Source organism: Camellia sinensis, chromosome 12 (assembly GCF_055761805.1).
Source record: "Camellia sinensis isolate YWXY chromosome 12, ASM5576180v1, whole genome shotgun sequence".
NCBI lineage: Eukaryota > Viridiplantae > Streptophyta > Magnoliopsida > Ericales > Theaceae > Camellia > Camellia sinensis.
In genome coordinates this window covers 46,968,382-46,989,081 of record NC_138972.1, presented here as the reverse complement: position 1 = coordinate 46,989,081, position 20,700 = coordinate 46,968,382, and the positions used below count along the sequence as shown (strand labels likewise).

The 20,700-nt window shown below is 34.7% G+C and overlaps 1 protein-coding gene across 1 annotated transcript; it reads left to right on the top strand.

Annotated features, from left to right (window-relative positions):
- The first annotated feature begins 2,443 nt into the window (after window positions 1-2,443).
- On the top strand, window positions 2,444-14,528 carry LOC114285707 (UPF0481 protein At3g47200). The gene is made up of 2 exons (XM_028228784.2): window positions 2,444-2,593; window positions 12,878-14,528. The coding sequence occupies exons 1-2, from the start codon at window positions 2,470-2,472 to the stop codon at window positions 14,131-14,133; spliced, it is 1,380 nt and encodes a 459-aa protein (XP_028084585.2). The 5' UTR covers window positions 2,444-2,469; the 3' UTR covers window positions 14,134-14,528.
- Window positions 14,529-20,700: the final 6,172 nt, after the last annotated feature.

Genomic DNA, 20,700 nt, shown 5'->3' with positions numbered 1-20,700 from the left:
TCCCACACACCATGGGTTTGGGAAATGATGATGGATACTCACTAAAGATTCCCATAGCTGCCTCCTCCCACGGACCTCATTAGGAGCATATATATTCACAAGTGTACACAAAAAGGAGGTACTAGAGATACCTGATAATATGATGAAGTTTCTGCCACTGCAGCAGCTCTTGAGTTCGAAGATTTGCGGCCTCCATATGCACAAAAGGCCTCCAGCACTACCTACTGAATTCACCTCCATAAACTCCACCTCGTCAAACGGCCATATAGTCTTCACAAAATGATCATCCATGTTACTCCTTTTTGTCTCCTGAAGAAAGAGCACATCTATCTCTCTCTCCCTCACCAAACTCTTGATTTTACCCCTCTTTTCTGGCCTTCCTAGCCCTCGGATATTCCAAGAAACTAACTTCATTCAAACACTCAAAAAACACCCAACCCCCCCGGAACACCAACTAAACTCCGTTAGCCATTTCTCCTCCTCCTATTCTGCTCAAATCCTTCTCTTCCAGCTCCTCAATTCTACTAACTACCTCTTCCTCCTTGCCACGGAAGTCTATTCCTAACTCTGAGCCCACTCTCATAGTGGCCATAGCCTCATCATGCAACTGCCTCCTTCTTTTCGTTGCTTGACTCTGAGAAGAAGAAGACTTTTGGGAAGCTGCAGCTTCGGCAGAAGCTCTGAAGATGGCTCCCTTCTGAAAACCCAATCTGCCAAACACCCATTTCCTGCGATCCATGCCTTTTTTCCACTGCTTACCTTTTCCCTGTGTTGTTCCTTCCCTTGCAAAGCTCCCATCTGCAGACCGTTGGGCCTTAAAAAATTGTTTTAGGTTTTGTTTTGTTTGGGCTTCAGCTGTTCTACCCGAAGGCTGAGCCAAAACACCACTTAGCTCCGACCCTAGGTCCTGAATTAGTCCACTGGGCTCATGTCCCTGCTGCACACCCTTAATTACAACCTCCAGATTTATACTGGGCCTTGCCTCTGCTGGCCCACTTAGCTCCCTCAGAAGACCCGGGCTACACAGATCCACATCACAATTTTGAATTCCACTCATGATTACCTGGTGGGAGCTGACTTCTAGCCCCGCCCCATTCACCCTGGTACCTGCATCTTCCTTGTCATTCCCCATACTGCACCCTGCTGCATTAGCAAGCTTCTCATCATTAATCCTAGCCTGCACCTCTGAGCTGCCCATCACCGTTTCCATTACCCGAGAGGCCACCTCCAGACCTGCACTCTCCAACCCTTTCCTTCCCACAGACGCTCCCTTGACTCTCTTGGATGTTCCGCCATTGCCGGACGACTGGTCTTCCTCTCTTCTTCCAATGGATTGCAAGCTACCTTGAACTTTACCTATGCTCTCTGGAGAACTTGGAAATAAACAATTGGGAAACTCTTCACAAACTCTCACCGGGATAAGACTCCCATTGTGCGACAGATATATTGTTGTATTAATCCACTCCATACAACTAGTGATCACCCTAACTCTAGTCTGTTCGAAAGATCTAGGATCACAAAAGTCCTCCTCATATTGAACAACCTTCCCCCAGTTGCCACCTATGCTGCGGACTGTCGCAATACTCCATAAGTTTAAGGGAATGCCAAAACAATACAGCCAGATACACCTCTCTTGCTGTAAAAACTGACCTTTGCTCCACTCATTGATTGATTCGCACCACTTCTGCCCCCAACCCTGCAGTTCTCTCTTACCTTCCAGCTTTTGATGCTCAGTGGGGAAAGTTAAGAGGACTAACTTGCCTCCCCCTTCTCTTGCAACTACATCTTTCATACCTCTTCTTCTCATTTCCTCTGAGAATGCCTCGAAAGCTAAGAAGCTGCACAGTTGAACTACTAGACTTTCACTACTCCACCCGTTCCCTTCCTGAGAAGCCTTTATCACAACCCTATCCGTACCCCTGCCTACATCACTCAGTAGTGCTTCTGCATACGATTTTTGGGCTCCCTTTCCTTTCCACAGCTTCTTTTGCGCCCACCGGTTCTCTACACTACCTACATCATCTCTCCTCAGCTCCCTGTTTTTCTGTTGGCCCACAGCCTGGGGCTTCTGATACTCAGCGCGCTTCACCCTCAGAGCCTTATTCCCACACCACAAACCATCTGCCTTCTGTATCGCCACCCGTGCCGCTACCTCACAGTTGTATCTAACAAACCCGAATCTGGAGTTTGAAGCCTTCCTCCTCTTTCCAGGGATGAACACATCTTTGACTAGTCCAAACTTGCGGAAGAGCTGGAACAAACCCTGAGGATCCATCGATTCTGGGATGTTATCTATAAAAATTGTAATCAAAGCTCCCTCCCACGACTCTGCACTTGGATGTCCTCCTCTTCTTCTTCGTATTACTGGGTTCCAACCTTGGGGATCCATCCCCTTCACTGCTGCAGTTGACTTCTTGATATATTCAAATTAACAAGTACATTGGCAAGAATATTGAGGAGAAGCTGTCAATGGAGGAAGCACTTGTTAGACAAAGAACAGTGGAAATAGAAGAAGTGATTCATGAATCTGGGAGGCGCAAGGATCCAATCCTTGGAGACAAAAACTGGGTTGCATCCATAATAAATGCTGGAGGTATGGATAATTATCTCTCTGATCTATTATTATTAGTCAGCATACTCAAGTCTGTTTTACACTTTTTTTCAGTAAATATTTAAAACTCTTTCTGACTTAGGCCTCTTAAAAAAATGGTTTATGTCATCGGTTTTTCTGTCACCATATATATATACTACTGTTTGTTTGGATATTCATGATTAATACTCGTTAAGGAAGTAAGTAATGAATGAGAATAGTTTTTGCATGTAGCCAGTAATATAGAACTGTTAAAAAAAACTGGGTGATCTACTCTTGAAATGATCAGTTTTCCTTTTTTTACTTTTTATTTTGGCTTGAATTTACCATTATCAGACCAATACTAATGCCCCGTTTGAGAATTAACTATTTTAGTTTATTTTTTGATTTTTTATAAAAATATGTGTAAAAAGTAAAAGATTTATGTGACAACTTATACTAACTAATTAACTACAAATCTATATTGCCAAACGAAACCTAACTATCTACGTGAAGAATAATAATGTGTCATTTGGGAATTGATTATTTTAGTTGATATTTTTTTATTTTTTTTAAAAACGTACGAAAAATAAAGAAAGTGATGTGATAATTTATAGTGAATTTTTAACTACAAACTCATGTTGTCAAACGAAGCCTAACAATATATAGGAAGAGAAGAGAGAAAGAGGAGAGTTTTTATTTTTTATTTTTTATCGAAATCTGGCCATCCACGTGCAGGGATCACAATTAAAGCCAAGACTGCCCGGTATGGGTGGGTTCCAAAAAATTGATTGCATATAAGAGATTTTTTGAACCGGAGACTTTAGAGGCATTACACCCCTAAACCCTAAGCCTTGACCAGTAGGCTAAGGAGAGTTACTAAATTCATTTCCTTTTGTTTATTCATTGTCTACTACAATTATTTTTGTTGTTAGTTTTCTCTTACATGGATTTTTTTATTTTTTATCAATGAAAGTTAGTTGTTATAAGTTAAATTACTGTCAATAAAAATTAACCTTTTTATCGTTACAAAGCACTAAGTGCTTGCTTTCTAATTTATCTCTTCTTAAGGAGAGTTGAATTCATAACCTTCTCTTAAGACTAAATCTTTAAAAGAGTCATGGTGACCGAGTAAGCTATGCCTAATTGGTTATGAATTATTTAACTGTGTGAAGCAAATCTGGTAAACGCATGGATCAAAATCAGCTGATATTCTGAATAATGCCTTTGATCATTCGTTTTTTTTTTTTTTTAATGTAAGACTACTTGTGCATACTTCTTAGGTAGTTTTTCATATGTTGGAATTAAGGTGGAATTCTGTAAGGGGTATTGGTCTTCAAACCTTTGTTTTTTTTTTGTTTTTGATCGGCGAAAAAGAAAATTTATTGATGGAATAAACAAGTACAAGGTACAAGACAAATTACATCAATAAAGAAAAGGGGAATGCAAAAGTATCACAATGAGCTAAATGATCCCAACTAGGTTGGTACCACAAAGCTCATCCTATCATTTGCTAGCACCCCCAAGTTGGTGAGAGACCAACTAGGTCTTCAAACCTTTGTTAGTTGCACTGTGCTGCATATATGTTAATTATTATAGTTAGTATAATATATTATTATATTTTAGTCATTTAAACTGATTAATTATTATAATAATTATTTTAAAAAAAATTTCAAGACTACTAGTTAAAATTAAGAATAGTGTTGGAGTACACACTACAATATATAAGAGTTTTAAAAATCAAATTTCTTAGGCCTCGTTTGGGAACATGCTAATTTAGTAACTTTTTGGCTATTTGGCTAAAATATGAGCTAAAAAAAACTAATATGTTTGGGATGACTTTTTGGCTAATTATGAAAAGATGTGCAAAAAGTAGAGAGAAAAGAGAATCTTTGACTTTTTAGTATGAATTGTTAGCTTTTTGGCTAATTTAGTAACTTTTTAACTTTTTGGCTAAAACAGAGCCTTCCCAAACGAGGCCTTAGTCTCTAAAAGTGAAAATTTTGTTACAAAAGACATTTAGCGATCAATTTCTATCATTGTGAAAACAGTCGCTAAAAGGTCATCCCGAAAAGTTAAAAATAAGGCTTTTAGCGACAAAATTTTGAAATGTCACTAGTAAATATACTTTTAGGGACAAAATAATTTGGTCTCAAAAGGATTTATTTTTTGAGATAAAAAAATTGATCTAAAAAAGATAATAATTCATCACTAATATCTAATTTTCATTGCTAAAAATATAATAACGACACTTTTCGCAACAAAAATATTTGATCCCTAAAAAATAATTTTTCCCTAAATTTTAGTCTCTAAAACCTTAATTTTTTTGTAGTGGCATAAATAAAAAAGAAATTACGCAAAATAAAGAATTACCTTTTCTTTTATTTTTATGTTTTAACCAATAAAAAAATGAAGAGTATGGTTAGAGTTATTCTAAGGTCACACCTTGATTCTCATCAATAGTTTTTTTGTCTTTGTTGATAAATAAAATAAAAAATAAAAAAATAATGAGACTTATCACTAATTTTCCCAATATAAAAGCCTATGCATGTTATTAGGTAATTTTTCTTTTCTCATAATAAATTTAAGAAAATAAATATTTTTAATTAGAACTTAAACTGTTAATAGAGGTTAACTTATGAAAAGTATAGCTTAAAGTAGCCATTATAATATATTAATTTTTTTAAGCCAAAGTTCGATATATGTATATCCATATCCATATATATAAGAATAGCTTTGTTGAGAAGGCTTGTCTTTTGTTGTCTATTTTGCCCCTAGCTTTTTTTTTGAATTTTCTATTTTTCCCTTTAATATGGTTGGTGAATTAATTTGGGTGGTGAGCTTTTGAAAATTATGTAAGAAATTTTAGTTCATTAAATTAGGCTAATAGTCCAAAAGGAGAGATTTTTTTTGAATTTTTTTATATTTTAAAAGTGATGTTAGAGTGATTATTTGTATGGTTGTTATACTTGCAACTTTTGATTATTGTATCTTTAATTTTTGTAAAATTAAATACCAGTAATTAAAAAAAAATTTACTTTAATCCGGACTCATAACTAAAACTCTTAAATATGTATCAATATATATATATATATATATATATATATATATATGTTTTAATTGTAACTTTTACCTGTATTTTAACTATTCAAGCTTGGTTTAAAAACTTTTTTGAGTTTTAATATTTGTTCAAATTTGGTTCCACTACAACAAAAACACATTTTAGTGACATTATACTAATGACATGTTCTTAAAAAATGTCACAAAAAGAATATTTGGTGGCATTTTTTAGAAAAATGTCATAGAGCCACAAACATACAAGGTTCAAGTGGCATTTCAATTAAAAAAAGTGTCACTTCACTACAACAAAAATGTCACTACAACAAATTTACACTTTAGTGACACTACACTAGTGGCATGTTTTTAGAAAATGCCACAAAAATAAAAATTGGCATTAAATGTTTTAGAAAAATGCCACAGAACCACAAATATATAAGGCTCTAGTGGCATTTCAATAAAGAAATGTCACATCAATTTTATGGCATTTTCGGCGGCCAAATCCGATTTTGGTCGACAAAAGTTAAGTTTTTTAGCAACCAAAAAATAATTAGTAGCCAAAAGTATAGAATTGGCGACTAAAAAATATTTTTAGTTGTCAAAAGTGGTCTTTTTTTTATTTTGCTAGTAAATAGTTTATTTTACATAAACTATGTTCAATAAAATAATTATGTTTATACATATACTTTTATATTAATATGGATGTATATACTATATAAATAATATATGTTGCATATATAATCATGTGGTGCTATAGAGGTGTAGTGGGAAGAGTGGTGTATAAGGTTTATGGTGCGGGAGGTTGGCGGTTCAAGTCTCCGCAAGAGCGGATCAAATTGTTCTACAACGAATTATCGTCACGAATGACACTTGATAGCGTCACGAATAATGCCTTCCGTGACATTAAAGTATCACTGAAATGTTTTAGTCTTGATGGTGTAATGACACTTATAAGTGTCACTAACTCTTTTTTTTAATGGCACTTGATAGTGCCACAAATAATATCTACCATGACATCAAAATGTCATTGAAAGTTTTAGCCATGATGGTGTAGTGACACTTGCAAGTATCTACCGTGGCACTAGCATCTACCGTGGCACGGATACAAATGGCACTTGTTCAAAATGCCACAAGACAAAAAAATGTCATTAAACCAATAGTTTTGTGGCACTTTCAAATGTCACTAAACTAAGAAAATGTTGTAGTGTTCATTTTACTTTTTTATGTTTACAAAACTAAATGAGCAATTAATTGTTCAATGTAATATTTCTTTTTCTTTTTCTTTTTCTTTTTTAAATTTCTTTTTCTATATGTCAAGTAATTTCATTTTAAACTTTAGCATGGTTGAATTTTTGACAAGATAAAAATTCACACAAATAAGATCAAACAACATATAAAATTAAAAATTGAAAGCTGATTGTTGAAAATTAAATGATAAATTTATTAAATTGAAAAATTGGTTGTTGAAAAATTAAGTGTTGAATATAAGATCAAATTTAAAATTTATTATTTTTAAATTATAATTTTTAATTTTTATATTGTAATGAGAGCGGCGACAATGGTAATAGTGATGAAGGTGATGATGATAGAGAGATAATGTAGTGAAGGTCAAAAAACAAAAACAAAAACCAAAATCAACTACAAAATGTATAACCTCGTCACAAAAAAATGGACAACTCGTTGTGCGTTGCATGGGCTTACCTACCTAGTATATATATAGGAATGGCAATCTGAACTCGACCTGACGGGGGCCTAGCCCTCTAACCCCGATTAGAACGGTTTTTTCTGAAAAATACCCTCGACGGGCCGAAATGGTATTCGAAAATGAATCCTTGACAACTTTTAGGCCGGGGACGATAATACATTCCCTAACCCCGGCCTCGTCCCCGTTTTTCCGAAACTGAAATTACTATTATACTTCTCTTTATATATATATATATAAAAACCAAACTCTAATACATCCTCACACACTAACCGTCTCTCATCTCTCTCTCTTTCTCTTACTCAAATTTCTGTCTCTCCTTCAATCTTGCGTCACTCATCGTTGCCTCAAGAACATCATAGCAACTCCGATGCCTTTCCCTTCTCCGCCTTCTCTCTTTCACACAAGCCCTAGTTTTTTCTCTCTAAAAGCTTCCATGGCAAAACTAGGCATCAGATTGTCGTCGATCTTAGAACAAATCTATTCAGATCTAAATCAATCGCCGACTCTCGCTGATCCCAGCGTCATTCACCGTCGTCGCCATTGTCTCTATCATCGTTGTTGTCAACGTCGGCCTCGCCGCCATCTGAGAGCTATATACTACCACAAATCTGCCATCAATCACTCTTTACTTTCATCCACACCGATCTCTCTCTATTTTCTCTCTCCAGATTTGCCGTTGATCCACACCGATCTATTGCCTTCATAACCAAATCTAAATGGCCTTCAGCTCGTGCACTTGTTGATTTGTTTTTTTTTGGTAATTGTTGATCTGTTTTGGTTCTTATTCTTCTTTTGGATGATGAATGTTGTTGATGATGAAACAGATCTATAATAGCATTGAATAGATCTGTAATGATCTAGATCTATATAGATTTGTAGTCATTTGGGTTTTTTTTGAGCTTTGATTTTGATTCAATAAGCTCTTTTCCACTGAAATTGGAATAAATCAAAAATTGGGTTGCAGAGATATCATGTTGGATGTGGACTAGAGAGAGAGACAATCGACCAAAATGAGGATCAAATACTTGGGTGTTGGATTTTTCAGGGTCGGGGAAACCCGGTCCTCGTTAGGGGGCGGGGTCGAGGCAGGGAATGATGGGTTCCTCACCGGCATCGGGGCGGGAACGAGAAATTTTATAATTTCGGAGATCAGGAATGGAGAGTATAATCCTGGCCCTGTTGTGGCTCGCTGCCATTCCTATATATATATAATAGTTGAAAAAAATTCGTGCAAAGCAGGGGACTATTATTATAGTATATTTGAATTTCAAAAATACAAAAATATTTCTCTCACAAAAATAGAACAAATAATTAAATATATGATAGAATTATCGAGAGAATCAAAAAAGATAAAAGAGATAAATTACATCATGAAAGAAAATTAAATAAAATGTAATCATAATCACTCTATTTTATTTTAAATTTTGAAAAACAATTTTTGAGTTTTGAAAATAGAATTTTTTGTTTCTAGTAATTTTTTAAAAATATTTTAGTCATTTTTTATTTCTAGATACACACTTAAAAGTAAATTTTTTTTAAAAAAATAAAAATAAAAGAAGTACGCAAAAACAAAATCTACTGTTTTTTTTTAAAATCTTTTCTAAGCTTTTTTGATTTTTTTTAAATTTTTTTTGATTTTGTTTCTTGGAGTAGAGTTTAGAATTTTAATTTTTTTTTTAATTTAAATAAAATTCACTAAAAATGAAAATAAGATAATTAAAAAAATTATCAAAAATGCAAACCAATAAGATTGCCAAAGTTTGCATGTGGAAAGAAAAAAAAAAAAAAGATAAACGAGGATAAATTATAAATACACTCTTGACATTTGTTTAAAATAGAAATTTTCTCTTATAATTTGAAAAATTATAAATAAACTCTTCATCAAAAAAATTTATTTAACAGAATTAATAGTAAAAATGAAATTTCTAACTGTTCTCCTGCATAATAATAAAATTACTTGAATTATTAATTGAAATAAAGTTCTAACATTATTAAACACTATTAATTGATTTAATAATTTATTAATAAATGGGCTATTTGTCAAATGTTCGGAATTAAAATTATGAATAAAAATAAATTATTCAAATATATTCCGTTCAATTATTTATATCCGAACAACTAGTTTATGTTCATAAATATATATTCGATCTTTTGACTTTTGTTGTAATATTTATATCCGAACACTATTTATGGCGTTTACTGAAAGTTTGTACTATGTGTAAATAGAATTACCCCAGAAGAATACCTTTATAAAAGTTGATTTTTACAAGATAACACTCAAAACTCCCAAAATAGTTTCTCCAAATGACTAATGAAACAAAAAGAGGTTCGAGTGCAATTACGGTAAAAATAGGTCAAAAAACAAATGAGAGAAGATAAATGAGAGAGATAGAGAGAAGAGAGATGGACGAGAGACACAGAGAGAGAGAGAGACAAACAGACAGACAGAGAAGCGTGATGAGTGAGAGAGAGAAAGAGAAGAGAGACAGAGGCACAGAGAGAAAGAGAGAGACAGACAGATAGAGAAGAGTGATGACTGAGAGAGAGAGAGACAGAGAGACAGAGAAGAGAGAGAGACATAGACACATAGAGAAAGAGAGAGACAGACAGATAGAGAAGAGTGATGAGTGATGAGTGAGAGAGAGAAAGAGAAGAGAGACAGAGAGATAAGAAGATGAAAAAATGAGTGAAAAGAGAAATGTTCAAAAAAGTAAGACGACGTCGGTTTTTTTTTTTTTTTTTTTGTGACGGAAAAATACCGTTGTATTTATTTAAACCATTTTGTGACTATATATATATGAAGCCGTCTCAAAGTCACAATATATTATTTATTTATTTATTTATTTATTTGCAACGGTACCTATTACAGTCGCAAAAAACTCTTCTTTTTTTTTTTTGTGACTGCAGCTGGTACCGTCGCAAAAACTCTATTTTTTTGCGACAGCAATCTCTGTCGTCGCAAATACTCTATTTTTTTTTTTGCGACAACAATTTCTGCCGTTGCAAATACTCTCATTTTTCGCGACAGCATTTTATATCGTCACAAATACTCTATTTTTGGGGACGACAAGTTGTGCCGTCTCAAAAAGTCACATTTTTTGCAACGACAAGTTGTGCCGTCGCAAAAAGTCATTTTTGCGACAGCAAATGTGCCATCGCAATAAGTTCTGTCTTTTAAGCCCACTTTTCTTGTAGTGTTATACATATAAAATAGATATACACGTATAATAATTCTACAAATAATTAATAAACATAATTATATTAATAACATTTCTTTGATCCCTTCTTGTGCATGGCCATTGCCAGTACATATAGATAATTCTTAATTTTCTTGTTAATATTTAAATTTTATTTTTGGTACTTCTAAATTTTATTTCCTTTCTCCTCTCTCAATTGGTCATTAGATTTATAAATTAACTTTTTCAAGTTTTTCTCTTAAAATTTAAATATTAGAAAAAGAAAATAAGGATAACATTTATGAAAGGTAAAAACTAAAATGATTACAATAAAAATACAATAACAAATAAAAATGCATAAAAATGTCCATTTCATTTTATAAAAATACAGAGATGTAGCCAAAATGCGTAAAAGTGTTTGTTTAATTACATTTGTTTTTGGACTAACATATGGTCAAATTTAAGGTTTAAGATTTTTTATTTTATAATAGAACATAAAAAAAATTTATCAACATGTTTCAAATTAATATATACTATTATAAATAATTCAACTTAAATTGCTTAGTTATGTTTTTGGTCTTTGTTTTAGAAATAATTTTGCTATACTAAGGGTAAGCGACTTTTTAAAATATAAAATTAATTAGTTATTATAAAATTAATGTCTATAAAAATAAATATTTTTTAATTATTATTATTTTTTTTTAGTACAGTAGAAGCGTAAATTGCTAGGAATACAAATATTCCATGGAAATGTTCATATTTAAGTTATAATTCTACCTAATTATTCTAATTTCTAGAGGTATGCATGGGTTAGATTGATTCGATTTAGCTGTAAACTAAGACCAATCTATTATCTAAAGTTCCATAAAATTTGGAACCAAAACCAATTCGGGAAAATTTTGGAAGCAATCCAAACTGAACCACTAAACCACGGTTTCGTTCGGTTTGGAATCACGGATTTTTAAAATATTATGATTATTTACAATATGATCGCAAAAAATTATTTACAACCTAAAAATTGTTTACAGTTTTTTTTTAATTTTAAATCTAGTTCTATCACTATACAGAAATGTACTTAAATAGTCTAGAGTTATAATTTATATATATATATATATATATATACATATATATTTAGGGGTTGTTTGAAAAATGCTAGATTAGTATACTTTTTGACTTTTTACAAAAAAAATGTGAAATGTGAGTTGGGGTTAAAGTAATGTGGTAGAGAGGTGATGTGACTCAAATAAGATAATGTGCTAAAATAGCATGTGCTATTTTAGCACTTGCCAAACACACTCTTGATCCTAATAAAATACTTTTTCTATTTACATTCGGTAACAATTTATATAGGTTAACTCCCATTTAAAAATGTACTAATCCAACATCCAACAACTGACTTTTGCTAATCAATATATATATATATATATAATCTAAAGGTCTAGTTTGAACTGGATTCACCGGGAAGTACGATTCGCATATTTCAAAATCCAGAACCAAACCATGCATTGAGAAAATCATACCAAAATGTACGATTTGGTTTGGACCAGACCGACTTATGATTTTTGTGCACATCTCCATAATTTCAATGTTAAGTTTATCTTTTTTTATAGTCGTGATTTCTTTTTCCTTTGATAGATATATATGATCAAGGTCATGATTCAATAATAATTTAATTTTAGCTTCATTAAATTTTAATTTTTAAATTATTAATAAGACAAATTACACTGATAGTCCCTATATTTTGACCCTGGTATCATTTTGATCCCCGTAATTTAAATTAGCTCAATTTTGACATTGAATTTATAATTTTGTCTTAGTTTGGTCCAATTAATAGCAACTGATAGCATTTCCTTATGAAAAATGTGCAAAATAAGTGGCATGTGTCATCATTTTAGGGACAAAATTGTAAACCTGTGCAACTTAATAAGTTAACCTTGACCAAACTCAATGATTATTTTTTTTCAAAACCCCTAACGGTATTATCAATAAGACCAAATTGTCACAAATTTAAAATTTAGAGTCAAAATTAAGTCAATTAAAAGTGTAGGGATTAAAATGACACAAGAGGCAAAATATAATAACTACTAGTATAATTTATCTTTATTAATTAATATTTTCATCAATTTGATTACGAACCATGCAATGATTTCTAAAAAAGAACAAAATCAATTGAATGATGAGTTTACATAGTAATACAGTAAGTGTGAAAAAAATGCTAAGGTAGGATTAATACCCAAAACAATGAATTTTTTTCTTAACTTTTGTGTTAGGAACATTTTCTCCACATTTATCATTATATATAGATATGTATATTTGTATTATTGTTTACCTTGATTTGGTTGCTAATTTAGTTTGCCAATGTGAATTAAGCAAGCCAATCTCAAAATCCAAAACCATTGTGCATCCAAAGGGTTCCACAAATGCTTCGAAAGACTAAGAATTATCAGAATAACTATGCACCAAGGGTGGTTTCTGTTGGTCCATATCACCATGATCATAACAACCTCAAGCTTCAACGAATGCAAGAGCTCAAGCCTCGAATCACAAGTAAGCTGGTCTCAGATGACCAACAGTTGCTTGAAGACTTACACGAGCGGCTTTTCCAGAAGGTCAAGCAATTGAGAGATTGCTATGAAGAGAAATCAACAAATGAATACAATGACGATGAATTCATAAGGATGATGCTCGTGGATGGTTGCTTTATTTTGTATTTCATTAACTATGTCACAGAGCGAAAAGTACATAAGGTTGAAATAAAAAACCACAATGTAGCCTTTATACGACAGGACTTGTTCTTGCTGGAGAATCAACTTCCCTTCCTTGTCCTCGAGGAACTTATTAATGACCAAAGAATATATGCACAAGGTTACACGATGAAAATGATTGATATGTTCATCGCCGATAGCATTATGGCACCAAATGTAGGCAAGAATGTTGAAGAGCTATGTCCCTTGCATCTTCTAGATGTTCTGCACAAAAGACTTGTAGGTTGCAAACATGTTGAACTTTGTGTATCAAATCGATACACTTTTCGCAATGTTGAGGAGCTCATTGAAGTAGGGATCCATGTTAAGAAGAACAAGAAGAGTAGTTACTTGACGGATATTAACTTTAGTTCATTTTGTAACTTTGGGAGGCTTGAACTTCCCACAATAACAATTGATGACTCAACTGAAGCAAAGTTCTTGAACTTGATAGCCTATGAAATGTGTGGAGTTACCCCAAACAATCTTTGGGTGACCTCTTACATCTGTTTTCTTGATTCACTTATTGATAATCCAAATGATGTTAAGGAGTTGAGATCGGCTAATATACTACAAAATTGTCTTGGTAGTGATGTTGAAGTAGCTGCTCTCTTTAATAAGATAGGCAAAGACTTGGTGCCACACCCTTGTGCCTACGCAAGTGTGAAAAAAGAGATTCAAAGTCACTATGATAACAGAGGGAAGGCTTTTATTGCTCAGTTCAAGCACAGATACTTCAAGAGCCCGTGGAGCTTTCTTGCTTTATTGGGTGCATTATTAGCTCTAGTTTTCGGTGGCATTCAAGCTGGCTACCAAATTTGGCCTCAAGACAGCGAATGCGATAGTGTTTGCAGGTATATCAAAATCAGTAAGCACATATGAGGTGAGCTCATTTGTTGTTGTTCGGGGGGATCAGCAGAGGATGCTCTTTGTCTCTGCTTCTCTTCTTCATTATTTGTGGGTTTTGTAACAGTGGAAGATTTGTGAGCCATTGTTCACCAGTAGATGTATGTTGTGCTTAGTTGATTGGATGTTGGATGGGTTTGGATGCAGGTTTGATTACCTCTGTTAAGGAATGTTTGGTATTGGTATTTTGTATTGTGTGTTGTTGTGTAGCTAGTAATGGTTGTAGTGGAGTTTTTTTGTTGGTCTCTCACCAACTTTTGGTATTGTGCTAGCATATGATTGGGATTTCCTATTCAGTGCCAATCAAGTTGGAATCGTTTAGCTTGGTTATGATGTTTTTTGTACTCACCATTTTATTAATGTATCATTTATTATCTCATGTTTTGTACTTTGATTTTCTATTAATAAAGTTCTTTTATTTACTAATCAACAAATAAAAAAATAAAATAGACGAACCAAAAAATTGTTTTAGTTTCATTATGCAAGTGCTTCCAATTTGGAACTTGTTCTTCAAATAAAGTGTATGTTCCCTTAGTTGTATTTATATACTATATCGTAACAATGATCAAATTTAAAATAACATCTGATTGTGTTACCAATGCACCCATTGGTATAATGAGCCCTACTTGGAATGTCTTTCACTAATTATTTATTGGTGACATAAGATAGCATTCGAAATTTGGTAATCAAATTTAATTATTCTAGCATTGGATATGTACAAATTGCTTTGATCTCAGTTTTTTTTTTTTTATTGGTAGGAAAAAAAAATTATTGATGGATTCAAGCATAATACAAAATAGATATAAATAAATAAATCCATAAAAAGAAGCTAAAACTATGTTGAATTTAGGAAATAATAATATTGTAATTATAGTAATGTGTATAAAATCTGTGATTATGTAAATTATAGAGTTAGTGTCTTTATACTTCCGTTTCCTATTTTGTAATATTATTTCATTATATATTCATGGCTCTACCTCATTCAAAGGTAACCCAATTCATTCTTTTTGGTATCAGGGCAAGGTTTTTACTTTCATCGACTATCCCTTCTCTCTACCCACCATCATCGATTGTTAGCCCACCTCTTCCTAGCCTTTAACAACTAGCCTTTGCCTCCGATAGTCAGCCCACATCTTCTCCTCCACTCGAAACTCACACCCAACCCCTCCAGACCCTTTGTTGGCCCTCATCCATCATTGACAGGTCTTCTTTCTCTATGTCGAGGGGTGGTGCTTTGATGTATTAAGCACCCTTTTCAGTTTTATTGTCCTTTGGGCTATCATGTTTCTTCGATAGCATTTATTTGGATTAGTCATTGGATTTTTTTCTGACTTCTCACATTTTGCTTCTGATATGCCCACCAAACCTGTCCCAGTTAGTTCTAATTTGTCTCTTTCTCATCACATTCATGTAAATTGTATTACGAGTGTGGTGTTAAATGCGAAAAACTTTGCCACCTACGACCGCTCTCTTAAATTCTATTTATGAAGAAAAGGAAAGGCCCATTGGCTCCTATCTTCCATTGTTCAGCCTACTACGACAAACCCTACACTACAAGAAAAAACACATTTGGCGACTAAAAATTTAGTCGCCAAAATTCAATTTTTAGTAGCCAAAAGTCGATTTTTTAGTTTCCCCGACTAAATTTTTTAGTCGTCGGTTTGGTCGCCGGAAGACGGTCGGGAAAGGTATTGGCGACTAAAAAACTTTTAGTCACCAAAAAGTAAGTCTTTAGCGACCAAAACTTTGGTCGCCAATAGTTAATTATATTTTTTAAATTATACATTTACCGACCAATGTTTTAGTGTCCAATAGTCAATTATATTTTTTTAAATTATACATTTACCGACCAATGTTTTAGTCGCCAATACTTAAGAAATCAGCGACCAAACCTTTTAGTCACCAAAAGCTCATTTGTGAAAAAAAAAATTATACTCAGTAGCTTCTCATCTGTTCTTGTGGAGATTCGAACCATCAACCTCTCACACCATAAACCTTACGCAACACACTATTTCCACTACGCCTCTATAACACTAAATTATTATATATGCAACATATATTATTTATATAGCACATAGACCCGTATTAATATAAAAGTATATATATAAAGATAATTATTTTTTATTAAACATAATTTATGTAAAAATAAATTATTTACTAGAAAAAAAAGAGACCACTTTTGGCCACTGAATATAATTTTAGTCGCCAATTCTATTTTTTTGGCTACTAAATATTTTTTAGTCATTAAAAAATTTAATTCCCACACTAAAATTACTACTTTTGGCAACTAAACTTCTTTTTAGTTGCCAAAAAGCCTTACTTTTGGCTACTAAACATCTTTTTAGTCGCCCAATGCCTCACTTTTGGCTACTAAAAATTTTTTAGTTGGTAAAAGTCTCACTTTTGGCGACCAAACATCTTTTTAGTCGCCCAATGCCTCACTTTTGGCTACTAAATTTTTTTAGTCGCCAAAAAGCCATACTTTTGGCTACTAAAATTTTTTTAGTTGATAAAAGTCATATATCGGCGACCAAATAGATTTTTAGTTGCCAAAACCTATACTTTTGGCTACTAAATTTTTTTAGTCGCCAAAAATCTTTACTTTTGGCTACTAATACTTTTTTAGTCGCCAAAACCTATACTTTCAGCGACCAAAGATGCTTTTTTAGTCGCCAAAGATGCTTTTTCTTGTAGTGCTACACGGGCTTAGTGGAATATTGATAATTTCACTATTCTAGGATGGATGTTCAATTCCATGGAGAGTCGTATTTACCACATGTTTCTTTATTGCGCCACAATTATGAGCTTATGGCATGCCTTGTCACAGATGTATACTTATGCTCATAATGATGCTTGTATCTTTGAGCTATATTAGGACATTGCTCATGCTCCTTAATTTGTTTTGGGCCTTTCAGTGTCAAAGTTCTTTGGATATCTTTAGGCTTATTGGGAAGAATTGGCTCAATATGAGCCCTTGACTAAGTTACCCGCAGACACTGCATCTTTTGTGTCTAAACATCTTGTCCGCTAGCACACTTATCAGTTTCTAATTAATGGGTTTAAATTCCGAGCTTGAATCCCTTTGGACTCAGATTTTAAACACATCACCCATGCTGCCCCTTTATGAGGCCTTTGCTACTATTGATAGTGATGAGAGCCGCTAGTATCTGGTTGAGCCTAGTGTTCCTCCTCCATTTTCTCCAGTTTTATCTAATCAGATGGCCCTTGCTATAAATTCTAGTTCTTGAGGTTCCACCAGTTCTGTTACCTGCCATCATTGTGGTGTGCCTGAACATGTTAAGGCCTGTTGCTTCAAACTTCATTTTGATTTGAGGCAACTCTCTTCTCATACTCGTGGTACTAGTGCTCTCTGCACTACTGCTTTGGTCTTCTCCTATTTCTAAGTCTCCTAGTGTCCCTAATCTACAGGCACACCTTGGGTCTCTCACTACTAGTTCTCTTGGTCCATCATCCTCTATTGTCACCCTTTCTACAGGTACTTTTACTGCTTTCCATGTTCGGTCTGCTAGTCTTTAATGGGGTCTAGATTTTGGAGCTAATGATCATATGACTAGTGAGTTTTCTTTCCTTTCCTCTCCTAAACCCACTATTGTTGTCCAATCTGTGTGTCTTGCTAATGGTTCTTTCTCCTTTGTCCAGCATAAAGGGGCCGTGTCTTTATCTTCTGATATTACTTTATCTTCTGTGTTGCATGTTCGCAATTTTGCTTATAATCTCTTAGCTGTTAGTTGGCTTGCCAAAACATTTAATTGTGTCATCTTCTTACCTCCTCTTGTCTTCTACAAGACCTGAGTTCGAAGAAGATTTTTGGCAAGGAATATGAACATGATGGGCTACACTACTTTGGGGATCCACTGGACCAGCATTCTTCTTCTACTTTAGCTAATTTTTAGGTGTCTGTTTTGCTTGCTTCTATATTTTGTGTTTTTTTCAGTTCAAACTTTAAAATTATGGCATGCTCGTATGGGTCGTGTCAATTTTCAATATTTATGTTAACTTTTCTCTTTATTAAATAAAACTTATTAGGATTCTAAGTTTCATTGTGTTATTTGTGAGTTGTCTAAACATGTCCAAACTAGTTATATACCTCATATGACACATGCCCCTAGTACTTTTGACATTATTCATTCTAATATTTGGGATCCCTCTCCTGTTTCTTCTTTTTCGAGTCATCGCTATTATGTGACTTTTATTAACGATCACATTAGGTGTACTTGGGTCTATTTGCTTTGTCGTAAGTCTGACATGTTTCCCATCTTTGTTCAATTTTTACATATGATTAAGACTCAATTTCATACAATATACACCAATAAAGAGAAGGCTAGTGTAAAAAACAATATCATAACCAAACTAATCGATTCTAAATAGGTTGTGTAGACACCCCATTTTTGACCGACCTTAAGACTCAGACGTCACCAGTTGAGCGCTCGGTGATATTGTATATTGTGCTCATTCAGAAGTTTTAGAGTCCCGGCTGCGAGCCTTGCCTCCGGACTTCCGGACTCTTTCGTGCCTTGCCTCTGTTTGCGAACCAGGATCCGTTTTCTCTGTTTTCTCTTCCCGAAGGGAGGGAGAGGTCTCGTAGATCATCTCTCAGTGGCTGTAGGCTATGTTTTGTGGTCGTAGGCCATTTTTTTCCGTTTGGAGCCTGGTTTTCGGTTTTTCGGAGCCGACGGCCGTGTGCGTCGGTTTGGGACTGCTTAACCACCTCCGTTTGCTCCGATTTTTGGCATACATCTTACTTCCTCCCTTTTGAGGAACACTGTGGCCCGAGAGACCAACTTCGTGGTCGAACGCCACCTCCGGTGCTTAACAGCCCATTTTCGAGGCCCCGGGCCGCCCGTTTCGATCCCCCGAACCTCCGTTTTGCATCCGTTTTGGTTCATTTTTGGTGGAGACCTTATTTTCATTGATAGGAAGCTTGTAGGAGGGTGGGAGGCCAGCAATTGTTCCGAAAAGCCAGCTTTATTCCTTCATCGTCCTCCGACGCCCGTTTTCCTCACTTAAAAGCCAATGTTGACCACCCTGGGGCCACTTTCTTGAATCCTAAACCCCATATTTGTGTTGTACACACCTGGGAGGCCACCAATAGTTGGCGGCCGACCAGTAATTGTTCCTGACCCTTTTGACCCCCTCTAAAAAATGGTCTTTTCTCTCTCTTGGTTCATTTTTTCTGGGTTTCAACCACATAGTTGTGTTGTGCACACATGGGAGGCCACTTTTCTGGGTAGGCCGACCAGTAATTGTGATTGACCCTTTTGACCCCTGGTCGGCCGACCAGGGGAGGTGGCCGGCCGGCCACCTGAGCCTTCTAAACCTAGTCGGCCAGAATCCCCTCACCTAGTTCCTTCCAGTTCTGTATTTTGTTTTCCTCCAGACCCTGTATCTGGGGGGTGCCCTTTTGGGGGGAAATTTGAATTTGTTTTCCCCCGTTTTTCCTCCATTCCTTTGCCTACATAATCAGCCCCTCAACTGCATTTTTAAGGGTTGGAAAAATCCATTGGAGCTCTTGCATTGAAGCCTCCCTATCTCTCTACTCCAAGCCTCAAAATACCCTTGCTCCTACACCATTTCTACACCAACTCATAGCCTATCAACCCACATTCCACTTCCAGCAACTTGAGGCTATTTTTCAGAGTTTAGGAGCACCTTTCCTTCGTCCAAAAGCTGCTGAAGTTTGGTTCTACAAGGGTGAATCATTTTCTTCTATTTTCTAGTCTTTTTTTGCTTTGTATCTAAGCCATACTTTCTTGAACTTTTGGGCTCTGACCCTAACTGTAAATAGTCATATTTTGAGCCCCTTTTCATGTTTGATTAAGGGTCTTTCTCTGTTTGAGGCCAGCAACTATCACTTGCTTCTTTAACTCTCTTTTAGGCCTTATTTTTGCATAGTATTTTAGGCCTATTTTTGAGTTGTTTTGGACTTTTCCATAAACTGTAAAATAATGTTTTTTGAGCCCCTCTTCAACATTGTTGAAGGGCTCTCCTCTGTTTGAGGCCTCCTGCTATCACTTGCTTCTTTATCTCTCTTTTAGGACAATTTTTGCATAGTATTTTTGGCTTATTTGTGAGCTGTTTTGGATCTTTCCATAAACTGTAAAATAACTTTTTTTGAGCCTCTCTTCAACATTGTTGAAGGTCTCTCCTCTGTTTGAAAGCAGAAGCTGCCACTTGTCTCTTTACCCCTCATTTAGGCCTTTTCTTGCATGATAGTTTGGCCTTATTTGTGATTATTTTCGTGGCTTGATGTAAACTGTAAAGTGCCATTTTTTGAGCCCCTCTTCAACTTTGTTGAAGGGCTCTTTTCCATTTGGGCCCAGCTGCTGTCCCTTTGTGTTTAATCTCTCTTTTGGGGCCATTTTTGCATGATAGATTAGCCCTATTTGCATTCATTTTTGGGACTTGTTATAAACTGGAAATATGCATGTTTTGGGACTTTATTGCATCTGTCTTCATGCTTCATGATCAAATAATGCATGCTTTGTATAGCTATAAGTCATTCCATGCGCCTAGTTTCGAATT

What these genes read in the sequence shown, in the direction of transcription:
- LOC114285707 (XM_028228784.2), top strand. Translation starts at nt 2,470, where the DNA reads ATGGAGGAAGCACTTGTTAGACAAAGAACAGTGGAAATAGAAGAAGTG. An exon ending in ATCCATAATAAATGCTGGAG is followed by an intron (nt 2,594 to 12,877) that starts GTATGGATAATT and finishes ATGTGAATTAAG; the next exon opens with CAAGCCAATCTCAAAATCCA.